The sequence below is a fragment of the Nyctereutes procyonoides genome, unplaced genomic scaffold (assembly GCF_905146905.1).
Source record: "Nyctereutes procyonoides isolate TBG_1078 unplaced genomic scaffold, NYPRO_anot_genome, whole genome shotgun sequence".
Lineage (NCBI taxonomy): Eukaryota > Metazoa > Chordata > Mammalia > Carnivora > Canidae > Nyctereutes > Nyctereutes procyonoides.
In genome coordinates, this window is record NW_026575135.1 from 47,928,462 (window position 1) to 47,951,095 (window position 22,634).

The 22,634-nt window shown below is 38.8% G+C and overlaps 1 protein-coding gene across 1 annotated transcript in view; it reads right to left on the reverse strand.

Moving 5' to 3' along the window:
* CTNNA1 (catenin alpha 1) overlaps positions 1–22,634 on the reverse strand; it is a 183,902-nt gene that overhangs the window by 103,203 nt on the left and 58,065 nt on the right. Inside the window, exons 4-7 of the mRNA XM_055301731.1 lie at positions 21,566–21,732; positions 20,940–21,059; positions 12,310–12,579; positions 9,117–9,320 (exon numbers count right to left, since the gene is read on the reverse strand). Of these exons, the coding sequence (XP_055157706.1) occupies positions 9,117–9,320; positions 12,310–12,579; positions 20,940–21,059; positions 21,566–21,732 (761 nt within the window). The remainder of the gene's footprint in view (positions 1–9,116; positions 9,321–12,309; positions 12,580–20,939; positions 21,060–21,565; positions 21,733–22,634) is intronic.

A 22,634-nucleotide genomic window follows, 5' to 3' on the forward strand; every position in this document is an offset into this window, starting at 1 on the left:
ACTGCTCAGGCCAAAACCGAACAGAATTTGTTTCTGTTCAGATCACGGTCTCAGGGTCCTAGGATTGAGTCCCACATCAGGCTCTGTGTTCGGCACAGAGTCTCCTTGGGATTCTCTTTCCCTTTCCCTGCTCCTCCCACTTGTGCACACACACATGCTCTCTCTAAAATAAATAAATATTTTAAAAAAATAAATAAAATCATTTTTTTAAAACCAAAAATCCAAGAGAGGTATGGGACTAAAGGATCTAAGTTTACTTTTAAAGTTTTTCTGTAACACTGTCCAGAAACTGTGGGGAAAATAGAGAAGAAAATTTATACCGGCTGTCAACCCGCCACCTAACGACAATTACTAACAGTGATATATTTAGAGATTTAACTTTTTAATACAAAAACATTTTTTGATATAAAATCTTTTCAAGCCTACCCATCTGAAGAACATAAGGTAAATACCAAAGATAGTCTAACAGAGGCTAAAACTTGATCTGCAGCCTGACACTGGGCAGGCTTCCATATCTACTCCATCATCCCAATCTCAAGAGACCATTCCACTACTGTTCCATTAGACCAGCACCATTTCATTCAATACATAAACATGTGTCTTTCTGTATATAAAAGGTTAAAAACTTGCCTGTTAAATACTGCAATTCATAACACTAGAGTAGCACACACAGGAAGAACCATGAACCTCTTAAAAAGCAACACAAAATATATCTTGGGGAGAGGTCCTCCTCAGAGTTAAGAAGGTCTTTTAAACCTCTTGCCTTCCATGGGCAGAAGAAAAAAAAAAAAATCACACAATGTTTGACAACTAGATTTCCAAATTAAATAAATGCTGCTCCATCAATAGAAACAAGTCCTACAACGTGCTCAAATTTTGCATTCAATGCAACATCTATTTATGTTTAAATTCTCTCAAATATGCTGGGCAGCTCACAGAAAAGCTTACACTAACAAATCAATAAAATCATATCCAAGCACAGCTACAGAATTATGGACTAGCAATACAGGTGAGATCATATTATACGAAACCCAAAGGTTCAAACCAAGATGGAAATCACAGCATGTTGTATAACAAAACTCAGCTGCATAGCTGTACATCACAGAGCCAAATGAAACATCTATGACACTCAAGTCACATCAGAAAGCCTGGCTTGGGAGGACACTGTAAAAAGCTTTCCTGTTTGGCTCACTTCAAGCAGCTATACCAGACCTGGGTTTATCTTATTTAGGGTGGAGTATTTAATTTCAGAACAGTCGTTTATAAAGCAATACAGTGGAAAGCTCCGTAGCCATTAAAGAGGATGATGTAAAATCACATTTGCTGTAGTAAAGATGCACACACAATGATTAAAGTATTAAGAGCCCAGACTTTCAGGTCAGAGATCTCAGCTGTATGTGTATGTATTTTTGAGCAAATAACAACTTATAGGGATTCCTGGGTGGCGCAGCGGTTTGGCGCCTGCCTTTGGCCCGGGGCACGATCCTGGAGACCCGGGATCGAATCCCACATCGGGCTCCCGGTGCATGGAGCCTGCTTCTCCCTCTGCCTGTGTCTCTGCCCCCCCCCCTCTCTCTCTGTGTGACTATCATAAATAAACAAAAATTAAACAAAAAACAAAAAACAACTTATACACTTATTAAAAGGCAGTAAAATAGGCAGTAATATGTGTCTTTTAGGACAATGGCTGGCCTGTGGTATACAGTATAATAGTATAGATATTCCTTACTTTTATTGTTAATAAAAGTGGTAAAAATAAAAGATATGAAAAAAAATAAAATAGATATGTGTATACATACACACATATGCACAATGAAGCTGTAAAGCTGGACACCAAAAATAGGTGGTAGGATTACATGTGACATACAATGAATTTAGAATTATAATCAGAAAAAAAGTAAGCTATTCTAATTTTGAAAATAAGAAATGCAGCTACAAAATAATGTAGTAACAAGCTCTTCAAAGACACCAAAGGCTGGGAAGCTCAAGCTAGGCTAAAGTGATTCCGGGAAGGCATTTGCAAAACTGAGAAGAGATTAGCATCTAAATTAAGTGCTTCCCTTCACTAAAGTAACAATATATCTTTGAAAGTGAATATTAACTGCATCCTATTCATACATTCCATATCAAACTATTATCCAAATCAAATAAAAATTTTATGCCTGCTATATTAACATAATCAACCCCTCAAATATATACGCAGTACAGTACCCAAAAAATGCCCAAGTTATTGCATTCCTCTTTTAGGATCCTAATACCACTGCATCCAGTGTTTTGGGTTTGGCCTGAGAACAAAGAACAAAGATAAAATTTATCTTCAAGCAAAAGCATCCTTGCCAGGTTCTAAGTTGTACCAATCTTCTTCTGTCTGAAACTATACTTTTAGGTATAAAAAAAATACAAGCTACGATAGCTACCATGTATGGATATGGTACCACTTTTGGACATTCAATGAGGTTGATGTTAAACTTTTATGTACTCAGCTGGTTAAGTTATCCAGTAATCAGAACTACTGAAGAGATACATAATGTGACCAACCAAAAACTACATATATAATTTTAAATTTTCTAGTAGCTGTAAATAAAAAGAAACAGGTAAAAAAAAATAATTTTAAGAAGAGATTATATTCAACCCAATATATCCAAAATATTATGATATTGAGATATTTTACATACTTTTTTATGTACTCGGTCTTTGAAATATGGGAAGTAGTTTATACTTATAGCACATCTCAGTTTAAATTAGTCCTATTTAGGTACTTGATAGCCACATCTGGCTACTGGCTACCTACCACACCAGAGGGCACAGAGCCAGAGCTACTCAAGCTCAAGCCCAAAGCTTTTTCTCACCAATTCTAAGTCCTCACTTCAGTCAGTCAACACATGTACCATGAACTGGCCAAGACCAAACAGAATGTTTCAAAGACTGGCGGTCTTCTGTTACTTCAGATACCGTGTTAAGTATTTTCAGATCTGGGGTATAAGGGATAGGGAGGAGGAGTTTTGTTTATTTTTTGAGAGGTCAGAGGGTTTGAAGATGAGTGTGATAACAAAAACAAACAAGCATGGTCACAGTGAATTCTACCATTGGGAAAATCCAAAGCATGTGCTCCTGCGCCTGGGTGGCTCAGTGGGTTAAGCAGCTTGCCTTCAGCTCAGGTCATGATCCAGGGTCCTAGAAATGAGCCCCACTTCCGGTTTCCTGCTCTCTGGGGAACCTTCTTCTCACTGCCTCTCCCCTGGCTCGTGCTCTCTTACTTGCACTCTCCGCCACATAAATAAATCTTTACCAAAAAAAAAAAAAAAAAAAGGTGCATGTTCTAATAAAAGAAGAAAGGAACACATGATGATCAGCATATCCTTCAGCAGGAGGAAGAGTGTGAAATGTAGAATTCACCTACATAAAGTACAATGCTCTTCAGAACGTTTTTCACTGGCATTGAAATAACTTCAGAGAACATTCTAACACACAACTGCACTCAAAGTCAGCCATGTATTTAAGAAAGAAAAATTTTAACACATTAATCTGTCTGTTTTAACCCATTAACATAATGGTTTGAACCCTAATTATATAATATTTTGTTTATAAAAAAAAAATTTGTTTATAGACCAGAGAACATTAAAAGGACTAAGACTATTTTAAAACTAAAAACGATACACATAAGAAAGGGAATGTATATTCTTAAATGTTAACAATAGTGGTGGTTCAGTAATTTAATGCATACGTATGTATGACTTTCAATTATGAAAAAATAAACAAAGTGGTAATTTTTTTTTTCCAAATTCAATTACAGGGATCCCTGGGTGGCGCAGCAGTTTAGCGCCTGCCTTTGGACCAGGGCGCGATCCTGGAGACCCGGGATCAAATCCCACTGCATGGAGCCTGTTTCTCCCTCTGCCTGTGTCTCTGCCTCTCTCTCTGTGTGTGTGTGACTATCATAAATAAATAAAAATTAAAAAAAAAAAAAACAAATTCAATTACATTTCCTTTTAATTTCAATCTATTCACTTTTAAGTTTTTAAGATTAGACACTCATCCAAGCTGTTTTTTTTTTTCTCTACAACTCTCCCAGGAGTAACCTCAAGCTGACAGAGCAGGAACAAATTAAACTTAACCACAATCACATTTCATTCCAAGGAAATGTGGAAGTCACTTACAGAACTTACAAAGATCCACTGAATGTCAAAAGACCTCTATTGTCATGCATCTGAGGCATTTCCATAATGTTCAGTAAGTAGGGGTCAAATGCATTACTTTTAACATCAATATCTCTTAGCTCTCAGTACAGTAAGTTAGCAATACAGGCCAGAGTAACCTCCAACTCTAAACCACAATGCAAGCAGGAGCATTAAGGCTGTTGGCCTCCTGGACCTTGAAGCCACTTAAAAGGCAGTTTGGCTCTCACCTGATGAAACAAATTTAACTCTACTATAACCTAGGACACCATTTCCCCCACTGCTTATTTCAGAGTAAGTGGTTTAAATTTTTCTACAAACGTCATCCTACACTGAGAGATGGGCAGAAGTAGTGGTAAAGTGCCCATGGCATCGTTGCCTATAACCTTCTAGAATGTGAGGCAGCAAGCATCTTTTTTTTCTACTAATATCCCAGCACCATGAATATGCATAGTTCGTTTTATTCATCCGAAGTCAGCATGAGTTAGTCTATAAAGCAATCACTTACTCAATATCTTTTCTAGTATTATACCAGCCCCTGAAAATATTTTTTAAAGAACTCATCATTTATTCATTTTAGAGGGGAGAGGGGAGGGGCAAAGAGCAAGGGAGAAAGAAAATTTTTTTAATATATTTTTAAATTTTTTTATTAGAGTTCAATTTGCCAACATAGAGCATAGCACCCAGTGCTCATCCTGTCAAGCGCCCCCCTCAGTGCCTGTCACCCAGTCACCCCAACCCCCCCCACCTCCCTTTCCACTACCCCTTGTTCATTTCCCACAGTTAGGTGTCTCTCAAGAAAGAATATTTTAAGTAGACTCCACACCCATTCAATCCAGGCACCCCAGCTCCTGTCTTTTACAAGCTTAAACATAGTTGTAAAATTATATGAATAAAGAAAATATAATTGAGTAACAATTCAAGGAAGTCAAAACTTAGGTACAAAACTTCAAACACCAAAGGAATAAAACAGGATGGTCCAGTTTCAAATAGCCTTCAGCAAACAGATGGAGGGGGAAAAATATGGGCCTTGAACAAGAGCAGGTTAGGTTTTAAAGACGTTGGAAGAGGGTGGCTCAGTGGTGGAGCATCTGCCTTCAGCTCAGGGTGTGATCCCAGGATCCAGGATCGAGTCCCACGTCAGGCTCTCTACATGGACCCGGCTTCTCCCTCTGCCTATGTCTCTGTGCCTCTCTCTCTTTCTCTGTCTCACATGAATAAATAAATAAAATCTTAAAAAAAAAAAAGGCAACATCATGGATGAATCTCAAGATAATGATGTAACAGTAAAGAACCAGACTGAAGTACATACTGAATTATTAAACTTATATGAAACTCCAGAAACTGCAAACTGATCTATACAGCAAAAGCAGACAGGGATGCCTGGGTGGCTCAGCAGTTGAGCAGCCTTAGGCTCAGGGTGTGATCCTGGGGTTCTGGGATGGAGTCCCATATCCGGCTCCCTGCAGGGAGCCTGCTTCTCCCTCAGCCTGTGTCTCTGTCTCTGTCTCTCATGAATAAATAAATCTTTAAAAAAAAAAGTTCCATGTACTGAACCAATTTTACTTACGCCAGATTGTCTTAATTTCCCACATAATTTTTTGTATGACTTTAAGAGAAATAATCAAAACTTAAAGTGAGCCATTTCTTAAAAATCAAGGTAGAGCTGACCCTAAAGAATGTAAAACAGGGCAGCTCGTGTGACTCAGTGGTTTAGCACCTGCCTTTGGCCTGGTTGTGATCCTGGAGTCCCGGGATCAAGTCCCACGTCAGGCTCCCTGCATAGAGCCTGCTTCTCCCTCTGCCTGTGTCTCTACCTCTCTCTCTCTCTCTCTCTCTCTCTCTCTCTCTCTCACTCACTCACTCACTCGGTGTCTCTCACGAATAAATAAATCTTAATAAAAAAAAAAGGTAAAATAAATCCTCTCTAAAGACGCCTCAGGTTTCCCAGCTAGAAATAACCTCATCGTCCACGCAATCCCCATGGCATTTTAGTAGTATGATGGCACGCCCCATAAATACTCTGTAGAGATCCTGTATTAGAAGGAAAAGATCACTGCCTCATTCCTACTCTTACTCAGTGCCCAGCACTCTACTTTACATCTGACACTCAGTTATGAAATCAGCAATAGGCAAACACTGCTGGTTAAGCTCTGGTTGTCATTAAAGGCTCTAAAAGCTTTTGAAAGCTTCCTAAATGAGGAAAAATCTAACCTTAGTTGCTTCTGCTTCTTGCAGACCCTATGATGTTCTCAGCTTTCAAGCGTGCTTCATTGCCCTCCTCCCTGGCTTTATCTTCATTCTATCATTTTTGACAGCATCTAACTTGTTCAGCATTACGTGAGTCAATACAAGGGAACTAAATATTTTTATCTCTTTAAGAAAGATCCAGAGACCATCTTCTAAAATATCATCTGGGGATGCCTGCGTGGTTCAGTGGTTGAATGCCTGCCTTCAGCTCAGGGCGTGATCCTGGGGTCCTGGGATGGAGTCCCACATCGGGCTCCCCACAGGGAGCCTGCTTCTCCCTCTATAACTCTGCCTCTCTCTGTCTCTCATGAATAAATAAAATCTTTAAAAAAATAAGATAAAATATAATATATTCTGAATCTCAAGATAATTTCTTTCAAAACCTCCACCATAATCTTTAAATTTCAGACAAAGATCTTTGTTCTAGCTTTTTTACATAATAAATGATACAGAAGGGTGGTGTTATGGTCTCCATCTCTTCAAGTATAAATGAATGCTTCCTGCCTTAACTTTACATCTGTGCCACAAACTCAAAACAGTATTTGTATGACACTCTGGAAAGAAGCCAGAAGGTTACTCATGACGAGTGATGACTAGGCCAAGACCCAACCAACCCTAAGACTCAAGAGATCATTAAGAAGCTCTCAAATGCAAAATGGTTAGGAAGCTCTCCTATAGAACAATATGAAGAAATTTATCACATATCCTTCCCAACCAAAGAGATTTCCTACTCATAACTACATTTTTTATTTTTATACTACTCCAGTACTACATGTGATAGCAGATAACTGACCCACACACATACCCTGAGTCCTTTGCTTCCCTGTTTAAAACTCTGAGATCATGAACCATTCTTCAAATTATCCATTTTTTATATTTTCTGATTTTCAAGCTTAGGTACGGATTTTTAAATGTGCCCCATATTATCACTCTGACTTATCAACTGCTTTTTCCATTTGATTTAACTAAGCCTCTAATTGCAATTTTCTGAGGTAGACTGCATATGATCAAAACATGGCTATGGCTTAAAGAAATTCAATATGCTTCACTAATTTCACAATATGGTAGAAAAAAGATAAACATACTAAGGCGTTCATCTTCACCGTAGGAATTCCATCATGACTCACCATTATACTCACTTACACAGGCTTATATGTGAATACGATGTATGACAAATGAATAAATGAGAAAGTACTAACATCTTTCCTTGAAGAGCATTAAAGAGACAAAAATCACTAGTGAGAACTAGTTTGTATTGTTCTCTTCCCTTTAAAATAATTTTATATAAATTTTATTTAACGTACTCCTTTTCTGTGACAGTAAATATTAGGTACAAGGTCTAAATTACAGTAACTCTAAGCATTAAATAACCGGAATGGCAGAAGTATTAGGGAAAGAAAAAGGAAGGTAATGACGAGAGATAAAAATCAACAAGTGCAGTAACATCTACAGAAAAAAAAGTTTTTAGGGATCCCTGGGTGGCGCAGCGGTTTGGCGCCTGCCTTTGGCCCAGGGCGCGATCCTGGAGACCCGGGATCGAATCCCACATCGGGCTCCTGGTGCATGGAGCCTGCTTCTCCCTCTGCCTGTGTCTCTGCCTCTCTCTCTCACTGTGTGCCTATCATAAATAAATAATAATAAAAAAAAAAAGAAAAAGAAAAAAAAGTTTTTAAAGGACTGGTGTTTAAGCACAAACCTTAAAAATTCAAAATCACTACTCAGTCTGCCTAATATAGCTCTAGTTGGTAATTACCTCTTTTGACATTCTATATGGTTCATGAAAAAAACTACCAACTATAAATATTTTCAGCATTCCCTTCTGCCCAAAATTAGATGGACGCCTACATGTAATAATGAAATTTTAGGGATACTGAACGTCATTATCCTTAGGACATGGGTGCTGAAGTATTTAGAATTGAAGCAACACAATGTCTGCAACTTACAACCAAATGTTTAATGGAAAAAGAGGTTATGTATATATGTATACAAATACACCATTCATGTGTACACACAAATGTGCACATGTATCTAAGTGTTAACTGGTGAATCTAGATAAAGAATAGATGGGAGGGGCAGTCTGGGTGGCTCAGTGGTTTAGCGCCACCTTCAGCCCAGGGCATGATCCTGGAGACCCAGGATCGAGTCCCGCGTCGGGCTCCCTGCATGGAGCCTGCTTCTCCCTCTGCCTGTGTCTCTGCCTCTCCCTCTCTCTCGCTGTGTGTTTCTAATGAATGAATGAATAAATAAAATCTTAATTAAAAAAAAAAAAAAGAATAGATGGGGGCAGCCTGGGTGGCTCAGCGGATTAGCACCACCTTCAGCCCAGGGCATGATCCTCGAAATCCGAGATGGAGTCCCCCACATCGAGCTCCCGCATGCAGCCTACTTCTCCCTCTGCCTGTGTCTCTGCCTCTCTCTGTCTCTCATGAATAAATAAATAAAATCTTAAAAAAAAAAAAAAATAGATGGGTACACATTGTAGGGTTTTTGCAAGTTTAAAATTTTTCCATATAAAAAGCTGGGAAGAAAGGGGAACATAGAAAGCCCCTTTTTCTTACAATCCTTGAAAATTTTGCCCCATCCCAAACAATCAAGGAACGAAGAGCATATTTGCCACTTTTAGTTAAAACATTGCAGATTTAGCATTTGTTACAGAAAACTCTCACTTCAAAGAAAAGTTCTGATACTCACATTGCCCATGTATTCTGAGAGCAGGTCCTGCAGGGCCTGACGGACAGCATTACACTCTGCCACAATTCTCTCACGCCGGTCATCACGTGTGCAAGATGAGTCAGCCATCAGGGCGGCCCCACTAATGATACTTTCTAGACGTTCCTCCAGGGAAGGTCTAAAGCGCTCCTCGCTGAAGCTCAAGGGGTCCACAATGATTTGTTTCTGCAGAGAAAATGTTATTGAATCTTAGGGTTAATCTCTGTTCCCTCCATTACTAAAGGTAACCATAGTGTTGATCAGGAATATCAAGATTTAATACGAAAATTCCAATGCCTAAAAAGAAAGTTATACATCTTGGTAGACGACAGTTGCACAATTTTGCCTATGGTAGATCACTTCTCAAAGAAGGCACTGGAAGTAGTATTATCCACCTGAATGGGGCCTCGGTAAGATATATCACATATGCAAACACAAATACGCATAAAAATAATGTTCACACTACTGAATCTGAACATCTCAGGTCAGCCTATACAGTAGGAGTAAAGTTACCACATGAGAATTGCAAGGAAAAGAAGTTAGTTCTCTTTTCTACATATAGAGTATAAAAACGACATTAGCAGAACTGTTTCACAGCAAAAAAAACCACAACACTGATTTCTATAAGTTTCAGAACGGAATGCATTTAATCAATTCTACTATTTTCCTCATCTTACACATCTCATCATACTTTTAAAACAATGCAGTCTCATATTTATCCTGTTATATCTAAATAAGGGGCTCTCTTCACTTAAAGACTTCCAGGTGAACTTTAAGAGATGATGGCAATCCGTCCCAAAAAAGCCATTCTGTGAGATATAACTGCCCCAGTAAGAATAAATCCTTGCTGTCTCCTCTTCACTCCCGATTTCACTTAAATCCAGCTTTATCAGTGATGAGTGAGGTCAGGTCACAAGCAAGCTTCAGGTACAAGGTCAAACATCAATACCCCTGGGACAGCCTCGCTCCAATTTTTCCATTTAATACAATTTATCCTCACACTGGCAAATGTCTATGCAAATACTCTGCCTTCAATTTTTCTTTATAGGGACTATTCTTACTGATTTCAAAAACCAAGTTTTTTCTTTAAAAAAAGCTTGCCCTTTTCCATTAAGTATACATTTCTTCTTTCCATTCCCAACAACCCTCAGTTTCAAAACTGAACATTCAATGCTTTGAGTTCATGATTAACCTACATTTTAGCTGACCATTTTTCTTACCAGATTAAGTTATTACAAGAATTCTCTGCTCAAAATTCAGTCTACAATGCCTTCTGACCAATAGGACTGAGGAATGAATGGTCATAGAATCCTAAAACAGTCATTGAGCTCCAATGGGCCTGTAATCGTTTTGTCCAACCCCCTCATTTTATGAAGTCTCACTCTAGCCCCAAGAGGTTAAGTAGTCTCTGACAGTTACTACTTAAGTTTAGGGCAAAATGTAATACTAAATGCCTTCAAAGAGGCATACCTAAGACTGCCAAATTTGAGGTGAGGTGGGTAAAAGTGCCAATACATCTTAAAATGCAGGATAAGAGTTTACTATAAAGTCATTTAAGGTTTAAGGCTTCAGGGTAAAAAGTCAGGTCTAACATCAGGGTCTGCAGAATTAACATTATCTTTATGATTTATAAAAATCTCTAAAAAAGAGATCCCTGGGTGGCGCAGCGGTTTGGCGCCTGCCTTTGGCCCAGGGCGCGATCCTGGAGACCCGGGATCGAATCCCACATCGGGCTCCCGGTGCATGGAGCCTGCTTCTCCCTCTGCCTATGTCTCTGCGCCTCTCTCTCTCTCTCTCTGTGACTATCATAAATAAATAAAAAATTAAAAAAAAATCTCTAAAAAACAAAATAAAATCCCCATACTTGGTTTCACCTTCTATAAAATAGGAGCAAAAATATAGTTCCCTAATTGTCCTGAGGATCAAATGGGATAATGCATCTAGCATTAAAGCACCTAGCACAGCACTAACTAAAAAGTAAAACTTAAAACTGAGTAACACCTTCAGCACAACTAATCCAACCAATTCCAACCAAATTAGAAAAATTCAGAGACTATTTAAACGAAGGAAGATTTAGTTTGAGTATTTCTCTTTTACTAAATTGTAAAAGTTCACTGTAAGAGTTTTGTGAAACTTGGTCTGGGATACCACAAATGTACATGTACATTTATGAAGTCTTAAATCAGTCATGTATATCTGCAATGATCACCCTTTACCCAAGCCAAAGTAAAGGGTGAGACAAAAGAAAAGATAAAGCCAAGGAAAACTGTTAAAAACAAAATGCACTCCATTATATAGATTCTCTGCTTCAAAGCATCCCTACTTATGAGAAGACGCTGGCCACGTGGAAGGCAATTTTCTCTTATGTCAACCCCCCCCCAAAAAAAAGAGTAACCCAACAGTTGGTATAAAAGAAAACAAAATTAAAAAAAGAAATCTTAAATTGCTGCCATCTACTGGAGGCCATGAGGCACTGTGGGTAGAAGTTTAAAAAAAAAAAATAGAAAATAAAAAAATAAATAAAAACCCACCAAGAAAATTAAGATTAGAGTTGATATATAGCAGAGTATACAGAGAACATATATGCAGAACAGATCCAGGGCATCAGCTATAAAAGATAACTATATGAAATTATGCTGAGAGTACTTTATGTCCATATTTGCTTCTACCTGATTAAATTTTATATATTACTACAATTTAATCATTGAGAATTACATCTAGGCAGACAAGTAAGATTAACATTACAATACTTCTGTCATCATCAATTAAAACGTCTGGGAAAAACCCACTAGACTGTGAACTCCTGGAGGATAGTCTCTCCATCCACTCTGCCTCTATCTCCCAAAGCTTTACATTTGCCAAAAGGTTAAAATCTTGGGTGAAATGAACTAAACTCATATTCTCAACAGATAATAACCCCACAGGAAACAATTTTCATAAAGGAATTCAGAAGTTCAACAGAAAAGAAAAACAAAAAGAGGGGAAAAAAGATGTTGTAAGCCAAATCAACATCAAGTAGACTGATGATTTCTAAAATTTCTTTTTGACATACAGATTGCCTCAAATCTAAATAGGAAATGAATTTTCTTAAGAAACCATGATCACATTTCCCTAGAAATCTCTTAACTTTGGGCTATGGTCAAGAACCTGAAGTTTCCTCCCAAGTATAACTTACATCAAAATTATTGAGCGCATATGCCAGTTCTCCTCCTCCTCCACCCTGGTGCTGGGAAGCATCATCTGATGCAGTGGCTTGGGCTGCATTGGAAATGCCTGTGACCGCTTGCTGCAGCTGCTTATATATCAGGTCTCTGTTAGCCTTATAGGCTGCAACATCAGGGTGCTGTAGGCACGCCTGGGATGCAGTATAGAGGATTGGAACGTTTTTCTGCAAGATTCCTCTGGCTGCAGCCATCTGATCACGATGGCCCACATCTTTCAGTTCCTATAAAATAAGTAATCATAAAAACATTTGTCAGTAAATGCTGAAAAGTGAGAAATGCTACTAATTAGACACAATAGTTTCATCAAGAGTCTAGCTTCATAACAAAGGAGGTAGCACGGGTTATTAGGTAAGAGTTCAAACATTACCAAACCACACAGATCTGAATTTGAATCTCCAGCTCTACTTTTCCCTGGCTATTGTGATCTTATTTGAAAATCCTCCTACTCAAGGAAGCATCTGATTGGCTCAGTGTAGAGCATGTGACTTTTGATCTCTGGGGTTTTAAGTTTGAGCCCCATGTTGGATGTAGAAATTACTTAAAATTTTTAAAAATCTCTAAAAAATAAAATAAAATCCCCTACTTGGTTTCACCTTCTATAAAATAGGAGCAAAAATATAGTTCCCTAATTGTCCTGAGGATCAAATGGGATAATGCATCTAGCATTAAAGCACCTAGCACAGCACTAACTAAAAAGTAAAACTTAAAACTGAGTAACACCTTCAGCACAACTAATCCAACCAATTCCAACCAAATTAGAAAAATCATCCAGAGACTATTTAAACGAAGGAAGATTTAGTTTGAGTATTTCTCTTTTACTAAATTGTAAAAGTTCACTGTAAGAGTTTTGTGAAACTTGGTCTGGGATACCACAGATGTACATGAACTATACAAATCAGCCAAGTGAGGATATAGCAGGCTATTCTCTCAAGTACACAACTTTGTCCCCCCCTTCCCTCCCATTTCCTCATCCCAAAGATGGCCTTAGGACATGCATCATTAAGGCATAAAGCTGAGGCTCAGGTGTTCCATGACTTTTATCCAAAAGTTTTTATTTCATCTGTAATACTCTATATACATGTGGTCTTAAGTGAAACTGTCCTTTCTCAATTTCCTCTACCATATAATTATAATCCACAGTTTAAAAATTTTGAAGTTCCTGGCATGATTTCCAATACTTTGTAGGCTGAATGGATACACTAAATGACAAATAAGTGATACCAAATAAGTGACAAGCAAGATAGGAAGAGGATATTTCTGGTGTACCATTGTTACTGAAAGTGTTCAGAATGGGGGGAGAAACATTTGCGGATGTAAATGTGGATTACCACCACAAAAGAAAAATAGAAGTGACAATCCTAACTGACCACCAGATCAGCTCTATTTTATGTGTGAACACAGAATTTCAATGTTAATTGCACCAACTAAATCCTACATTACAAATTTAAATGTCTTTAAAAAGAGTGTTATATGTGTAAACAGTAAGAAAAAATTAAGAAAGGCGAAGTCAATAACTCAATTTGAAGTCTGACTTAGCCATTTAATGGCTCATCTTTTTTAGATGAGTTCCTAATTAAGCATTAGAGACACCTAAGTGGCTTCTTTTTCTTCTGATCCTTCATCTCACAATATATTTTAGGTTTGCATCTTCATTCAAACCTTGTATAATATGACAGCTTACTTTTCCTCCTAGAATTCTTTTCTCATTTGGAATCTGAATTTGCAAGTAATAGCTCAGAGTACTCCAAATGCCCTGTAGCATAGTACATTAGGCTAAATATTCCGAAACAGGACCCTGTGGATTTAAAAAATCAGCGATTATTTCCAGACTCAAGCTATGACAGGGGGCCAAGGCTAACCATTACGTTTAAACAGACGCTGCATCTGTTCTGTGTGGCATATTCTAAATGTCTTGCCCTCACCACCACCTCAGGGCCTTAAAGTCTTCTAGGAAGGCATTTGCCTCTAAGTACTTGTATTGTCCTCTGTTTAATAAAATGCTTTGCAATTAGCTCTGGAATTCTTCCCTAGGTATCTATAACCTAGATCAGTATAGTCTCTTATAAAGGTTACCAAAGAAACCTCTGGTCACCTGAAGTTAGTAAGTGCCACAATTACTACTCAACACTTGACTTTCCCAAAGCCACTGCCTGGCCTGGTGTATGAGAACTTCTACCTTTCTAAAGACTAGGTAAAATATTCAGAAACAGGAACCCATGGATTTAGAGAATTGATGATCATCTCAAGACTCAAGGTGTGACCTAACCATTATGTTTAAGCAGCTGGTACACATGCATATGGCATTTTCTACGTTTTACCCACACCAAAATTTATGGCAGATAGACTATTTACCAAATTGGGGAGGGGGGAGTGTATTTTAATCTATGGTGAAAATGACAACTAAATATCATTTGGGCAGCCCCGGTGGCTCAGCGGCTTCACACCACCTCCAGCCCAGGGCGTGATCCTGGAGACCCAGGATCGAGTCCCACATCGGGCTCCCTGCATGGAGCCTGCTTCTCACTCTACCTATGCCTCAGCCTTTCTCTCTCTCTGTGTCTCTCATGATTAAATAAATAAAATCTTTTTTAAAAATTAATTAAAAAAATAAATATCATTTGTCCTAACTGCTAACATGTTCTGCTTTCTCTAAGAACCATGTTTGCCATGATACAAAGAAACTAGATTTTGTTAAGATAGGAAAAATGGACACTCACAAGACAGCACTATTTACTATCTATATAGTGGTGATAAGTAATCTGTATTGGTGAAAAAAATGAGCTACTGAGGAATTTAATAGATTACTTATGAAACTAGAGCCCCTTAATCTACCTTAACCTTCATGATTCCCAAACTTTATCAATCCAATTATGTTTTAGGGCAGCCGGGGTGGCTCAGGAGTTTAGCGCCGCCTTCGGCCCAGGTCGTGGTCCTGGAGACCTGGGATCGAGTCCCAGGTCAGGCTCCCTGCATGGAGCTTGCTTCTCCCATTGCCCGTGTCTCTACACACCCCCCTCCCCGTCTGTCTCTCATGAATAAATAAATGAAATTTTTTTAAGAGTAAATAAATAAATAAATAAATCCAATTATGTTTTAAGCAGGCTCAGGAACAAACTGAAAACAAAGAAATGACTGCTTTCTACATGTTTTTTGAACTAACCATAACAGGCAGTGAACAAGAAACAAAAGCTAAGTTCTAAATAATCTATAGCACTCTCTCTACCCAAGAGCTAGAAAGTCCAGTAAAAGTTTCCTCTCCTTTCCTTCTTAACGATATAAAATCGTAGCCATACACACATGTGATCAGATATCTTATCTTGGATTTAAACAATCATACTTAAAAAGAAAGGGCCTGCTTGGGTGATGCAGTTGGTTAACTACTGACTCTTGGTGTCAGCTCAGGTGGTGATCTCAGGATTGTAAAATCAACCCCTCAGTCAGGCTCCACACTCAGCACAGAGTCTGCTTGAGATTCTCTTTCCTTCTCCCTTGGCTACTCCTACTCATGCTTTCTCCAACAAATAAATATATCTTTGGGGGGAAGGGGGGCCCATAGGCAAAACCATCCAGGCCTGATTATTTACACTTAAAACACATGACTAGGGCCCTGGGTGGATCAGTCGGTTCAGAGTCTGCCTTTGGCTTAGGTCATGATCTTGGGGTCCTGGGATGGAGCCCCGCATAAGACTCCCCACTCTGTGTGTACCTGCTTCTGCCTTTCCCTCTGTCTGCAGCTCCCCCTTGCTTTTTGTGCACATGCTCACACTCTCCCTGTCAAATAAAATCTTTTAAAAACACACACATTACTATCCATTACGACTGTGTCTGTTCAGGTTTTAAGAAAAAGAAATCATGAAAGCCAGAGTTCATAGACTAGGTAAGAAGCATTATATTTTTAGCAAATATCTCAACAAGCTCTATGTACCTGAGTGGGTGGAATGTAAACATCAAAGTATTCCATCTCTAGCAGGCTGAAGAGACAGAGTTGACTGCAAAGGCAGTCCTCACAGCAACTAGGGTCAATGCCTCTGCCATTTATTTTACCCTTACAGGAAGAGACCCCGGAGCCTAATGGAAACTCAACACTTCTAGAGAGCAAATTATACTCCAGCCCAAAAAAATAACAGATTAGGACCAAACTTAGAATCCCATTCCAGGATGGATCTGCAGTAGAGAAAAGTGGCTTATTTGCTTTTCATTAAATATTTAGTGAACACTACCACATCTGGGCAATGATCTAGGCACTAGGAATTGTAACAGCAATTTAAACAGACAAAAATCCCTGCCCCTGGGGCCAGACAGCCTGGGTTTGTTTGTTTGTTTATTTAAGATTTTATTTATGAGAGAGAGAAGCAGGCTCCATGCAGGGAGCCCAATGTGGGACTCGATCCCGGGACTCCAGGATCACGCCCTGGGCCAAAGGCAGGCGCTCAACCGCTGAGCCACTCAGGTGTCTCCAGCCTGGGTTTAAAACCTGGCTCCACCTGACTACATTAATGACCTTGCCAAATTATTTAACCTCCCTGTGCTACAGTTCTTTCATCTATAAAAATGATCAATTTTAGTATCTACTTTATATTACTTTGTGAAGATTAAATGAGTCTGTATTCACAAAGAGTTTATAACAGTTTTTAGCACATAGAAAACACCTTTTTAGAGTTATTCATTATTATTTTCAGCAACATCCTTATTACCACCACCAGACCATGCCCCAGAAAAACCTTAAGGAGAAACATATAAATTTCAAAGAGCCTAAAGATCTTATGAGGGTTAGCATTTCCTCAATGGGTGCTTACTGCTTAAATGATACAAAGGCAGCTAAAGAAGCCAGTATAGGGGCACCTGGGTGGCTCAGTTGTTTAAGTGGTTGCCTGTGGCTCAGGTCATAATTCCAGGGTCCTGGGATGGAACCCCACCTCAGGCTCCACACTCAGCAGGTTGTCTGCTTCTCTCTCTCCTTCTTCCCCCCTGCTCATGCTCTGTCACTCTCTTAAATAAATAAAATCTTTTAAAAATAATAAAAATAAAGAAGCCAGTATATACATCACACCCAAATATCGCTCTTTAGTAAATACTCCTTTTTTGGACTATGGGCTGTCTGCAAAGGTAAGAGTCTCCATGAGAAGGTAAATTATTACATACAATGCCTGAGGAAAGAAGAAAAAGTAAAAGGCAAAAACAGTCTAAAGGACTAAGCACACAGCAGTACAGGAATCCTGCCAGAAAACACACTGTGAAAAAATGTTACAATTACTGAAGGAGACCAGTGGGCAATATCCAAAAGGGAGAATGGAGAATGAAGTTTCCACCAGGCTGGGATCTTAGGGTAAAATGAGTAGGCAGACATTTAATTCCCAAAGAAAGCATTACTTTACAGGAATACACACCAAGACCCACAACCTATAAAAGAGTATTTTATGATCAGGAGGCACAGAGGAGCCCACAGCCAGCCAACTCAGACTCTACTGCAGAGGGTTAAGGCCAAAGGTTTAAGAATTAGGCCCAAGGAAAACTATAAATGACCAGGATATACTATAAAAACAAGACAACTATGCTATAAAGGTATGGGGAAAGTACAGGGAAACCACGAGGCTGTTAAGACACTTTGGCCTGATGAGACAGGGAGGCAGCAGTCACCAGAATCCAGGGAGCAAGGTGTGTGGAGAATATCACCTGACAGGAGCTATGACTTTTAGCCACCCAGATCAACAAGCAAGGTGGGAACCAGGGGAATGAATCCCAGGCCTTGCTCTTCTATCTCCTCTGATCCCTACTGATGCTCCCACTGACCAAACCCAACCAGGACCTTGAGGGCAAAGGAGCCCTGGATATATTCCAGACAAATTAGGTTTCTGGGGCAGAGAACTGGATGAACAAGGGTGACAGAGAGATATGGAGGGATAAATATAAGAATACCCAGCATGTTAAGTAATAACTTCAAGATTTTAATTACATCTTATTTCAGAAATACATGAAATTCACTGATAGTTATGGGTTTTTTTTCTTTTTAAAGTACATCAGGGATTATGTTCAAGGAACTCTTCATGTATTTTGGCATACAGAATAAAAAAGACAGGCAAGTATTACTTTTCAGTAAGCTTTTCCAAAAGTCTCAACTATCATTGTGTTCTATCTCAAGAACATCATCAATTTACTTATTCTACCATTTTTGCAAAGACAGCCAATATCTTATCAGTGCAAATGTTCTCATTTTCCTCAAATAATAAGCTTCAAAAACCAAAATCATACTAGGTTTTAAGACAGTAGGACGATTCATCAAACTTTATTTTTTAAATACATATTTACTTTACGTATTCAAATGAGAATTTAGGTCAAAAACATTAAGTAAAATAAACTGTGAACATAATTGGGCCAGTGTGCTATATTTACAGAATTATCATACTATTAAACAAGTTCTTAGAACCGATCAGGCCCAGTAAAAAGAAAAAAACTTGCAATTTATGTGATGAAAACAGAAGCCAATGCAGGGATAAGTGATAAAAACACACTAAGCCTGCAAGAACTAAATTACTCAGGCAACACATCAAATCTAGCTATATTATCATGTGTAATATTAAGTAATAGAAATGTAAAACCAGGATCTCATATGTGCAGATCCTGTCTGCTCACAACCTAACCTTAAAATATAGTCAATAACCTTATTAAATACTTTACATATATTATCTAATCTTCTCAATCCTGTAGGGTAAAGTTTTTCCACTACTTCAATATAACTAAATGAAAGTTACTAAGAAGACTCTAAAGCTAAGGACTGCAGACACTGGACATGTACAGTACTGACTTCATTTTCCTTATGCCTGTCAGAGCTCTTGTCGGGGGTCCCTCTCTGTCCTCTCACTAATGATTAGTACAGAATGAGTATGTTACACAATTTAGATTTAGGGCAAATCTGTTATGGGCTTCTAGATCATTTGCTTCTAAAAAAAGATATATAGAAGAAATGGTTCATTTTTTCTTGCTGGACACAGCCTAGAGTTTCTATTAACATCCAGTACTAGGCACACTGAACACAGCAACTGGAAAATGTCAAACACCTGGATCCTTGATAATACCGCACAAAACATTTCATCTTAACCCCTCAAAGTCACATCTAATTCGAACTTCTAATTAGTGAGAAAATAAATCTCCCATTGTTCAAGCAGTTTTGAAGCTGGGTTTTCTGTGAACTGTAGCATGAAATATCCTTACTGATAGAGGTTATCAGTGAACAAGAATAGATCTTTTCAAGGCTTTATGAAGAAGTATGAGCTTGATCAGAACTACGCAAGTTCTGGGTGCCTGGGTGGCTAAGTCAGTTAAGCATCTGCCTTGGCTCAGGTCATGCATGATCCCAGGGTTCTGGGATTGGGGTTCCGCATGGAGCCCCGCTACCCCCCCCCCAATCAGGCTCCCAGGTCAGTGGAGAGCCTGTTTGTCCCTCTGCCCTTCCCCATTGCCTGTGCGTGCGAGCACACTCTCTCCCTTTCAAATAAATAGAGTATTTTTAAAAATTAAAAATAAAAGACCTATGGAAGTTTTAATAAACTGGATGGTGACAAGTGCATCTCCCCTACAGCGCACACCACATCCAACAGAATGGGCACAAAGAAGACTTCAAAGCACCCTAGGTGCCAAAATGCCAAAAGGTTAGCAAAGCTTGGAAAAATAAGAACAATGATCCACATGCCACACAACACAAATTCGTAATACTATGGAAACTACTAAGGATGCTTAAAAGGGGCACCTGGGTGGCTCAGAGGTTAAGTGTCTGCCTTTGGCTCAGGTCGTGATCCTGGGGTCCTGGGTTAGAGTCCTGCATCAGGCTCCCTCTGCCTCTCTCTCTCTCTCTCTCTCTCTCTCTCTCTCTCGGTCTCTCATGAATAAATGAACAAACCAAATCTGGGGATCCCTGGGTGGCTCAGCGGTTTGGCACCTGCCTTCGGCCCAGGGCATGATCCTGGAGTCCCAGGATCAAGTCCCACATCAGGCTTCCTGCATGGAGCCTGCTTCTTCACTCTGCCTGTATCTCTGCCTCTCTCTCTCTCTCTCCGAATAAATAAATCTAAAATAAAATAAAATCTAAAATAAATAAAATAAAATAAATAAAAAATAAAGTAAAATAAAATCTTTTTTAAAAAGATGCTTAATAAGAAATACTTAAAAAGTGGCCAAATATGGGGAGAAGGGATGGGGTTAGTTTCTGATATGCAAGTAATTCTAATAATTTTCAACTGGCTTAAGGTTTTTAAAAATCTGAATTTAACTCTACCACCAACTCAATCCTTGAAAGCACATAACAAAGACCTTATCTATCACCTCTCTAGACACAATTGCAAATTGCCAAGCTATTTAAAGTAAAATTTCCATGAGAATTAAAAGAGGGGTATAACATGAATGAAACTTAATTACAGTTTTATTAACAATACAATACTAAAAGGATACTTCATAAATTATATGTTTCAATGGAATTATACTGGCAGAGGGAGGTACTGTTACCTTCAGAAAACTTAAGTAAAATCGATTTTTCCTACCAGATAATAATAAAAACAACCTTAATATATGCCCCAAATCATGATTGTACCTGTTGTCTTTTGGCTGCCATAATGTTCAGCTTATCCACTTCAGGTTTTAGGGCTTTATACTGTATTCCCAAGTCTTGTTCAGTGCCAGCATTCCTCAGTTTCAAGATACCTTCTTCCACCTATAAAACATACCCCTAAATAAGAAAAATTCTAAACAATACAAATCTGTGTCTAAAAAAGATCTATACTATTTTATTCCTTTTAACAGCTACTCAGCAATCTAAACTTTTTCTTCAGTTTCCAAGGCCCTCAAATATATGATCACCTCCTACATGGTAACATTATATTGACTTCTATCTAAAATGTTACAATTTAACATATCTTGGCTTCTTAACTCTGGAACAAGGAAATGCTTAATCACTAGTGCAGAAGGAAAGAGTCAAAACAGTACCTTTGCTACAAGTTCTTCATTAAAATCAAGGCTGCATAAGCTGATAGCACAGCCAGTCTGAGGTGTACTTAGAGGGGAACAGAAAATGGAAACTAAAGGAAAACATTCCTGTTCCACTTAGGTAAACCAAGTTCAAAACCAAAACAAACTCTAAGGAATGCTGAATTAACTATGGCCAGCAGCAGCCTCACTGTGATGGAAAGAACAAAATTACAGAGACAGGCCTGTACTTACAACTTTCAGCTGAACAAGTAATTTGTAGACATCTGCCATGTCAGCCAAAATAAGCAGCCGGGTAACAGCAGAGAGCAAAGCTCGAGCTGCCCGAACCATGTTGCCACGCTTCACAGAAGAACAGGGATCATCTGCAAACTCTCCGGCTGCAGTCTTCATCAAATCACCTGTTTTACAGCATAAAAAAACAAACTCATCAGTAATGAACTAAATAAGTGGTCTTCGTCAAAAATAATAATTCAAACTTTGTATAGTTCAAGCACAGAATTTAATTTAAGGGCTCTCATTTTTATTGTGTTTTCTTTTGTTTGTTTTACAGGTCACTAAGAAAAGCACTCTCATATACTGCTGGTGAAAACAGTATCTGGAAAGTGATTTGGTGATATATATAAAGAGACTTAAAAACACTCCTTTCAAAAAAGAGCTTTAAGGGATCCCTGGGTGGCGCAGTGGTTTGGCGCCTGCCTTTGGCCCAGGGCGCGATCCTGGAGACCCGGGATTGAATCCCACGTCGGGCTCTCGGTGCATGGAGCCTGCTTCTCCCTCTGCCTGTGTCTCTGCCATTCTCTCTCTCACTGTGTGCCTATCATAAATAAATAAAATTAAAAAAATATATATCAAAAAAGAGCTTTAAGTCTCCTAAGGGGGGCGGGGGGCCTCCTAAGGGGGGAAAAAGATTTCTGTGGGGTGGAAAAATGCATCTAATGTGATCTACCCTCACATCCACAAAATGATACAGAAATACAGCAACCAATAGGTAGGACCTCCACACTTCATTAACTACCTCGAGAAAGGCTTACTGGCATATGAAAAGACAAAGCTAAATCAATGACTAATTCATTTTCCTCATAGTAAGACAATGACAACAGCTCAAATGCTCAACAATAACTATCTAGTTAAGTAAATTATGTAATATCCTACAATTGACTATTATGCAAATGTTAGACTATATATGAAAAAAATGTTAAAATTTATGATGAAACTGGGCAGACCCGGTGGTGCAGCGGTTTAGCGCCGCCTGCCCAGGGTGTGATCCTGGAGAACCGGGATCAAGGGATCGAGTCCCAGG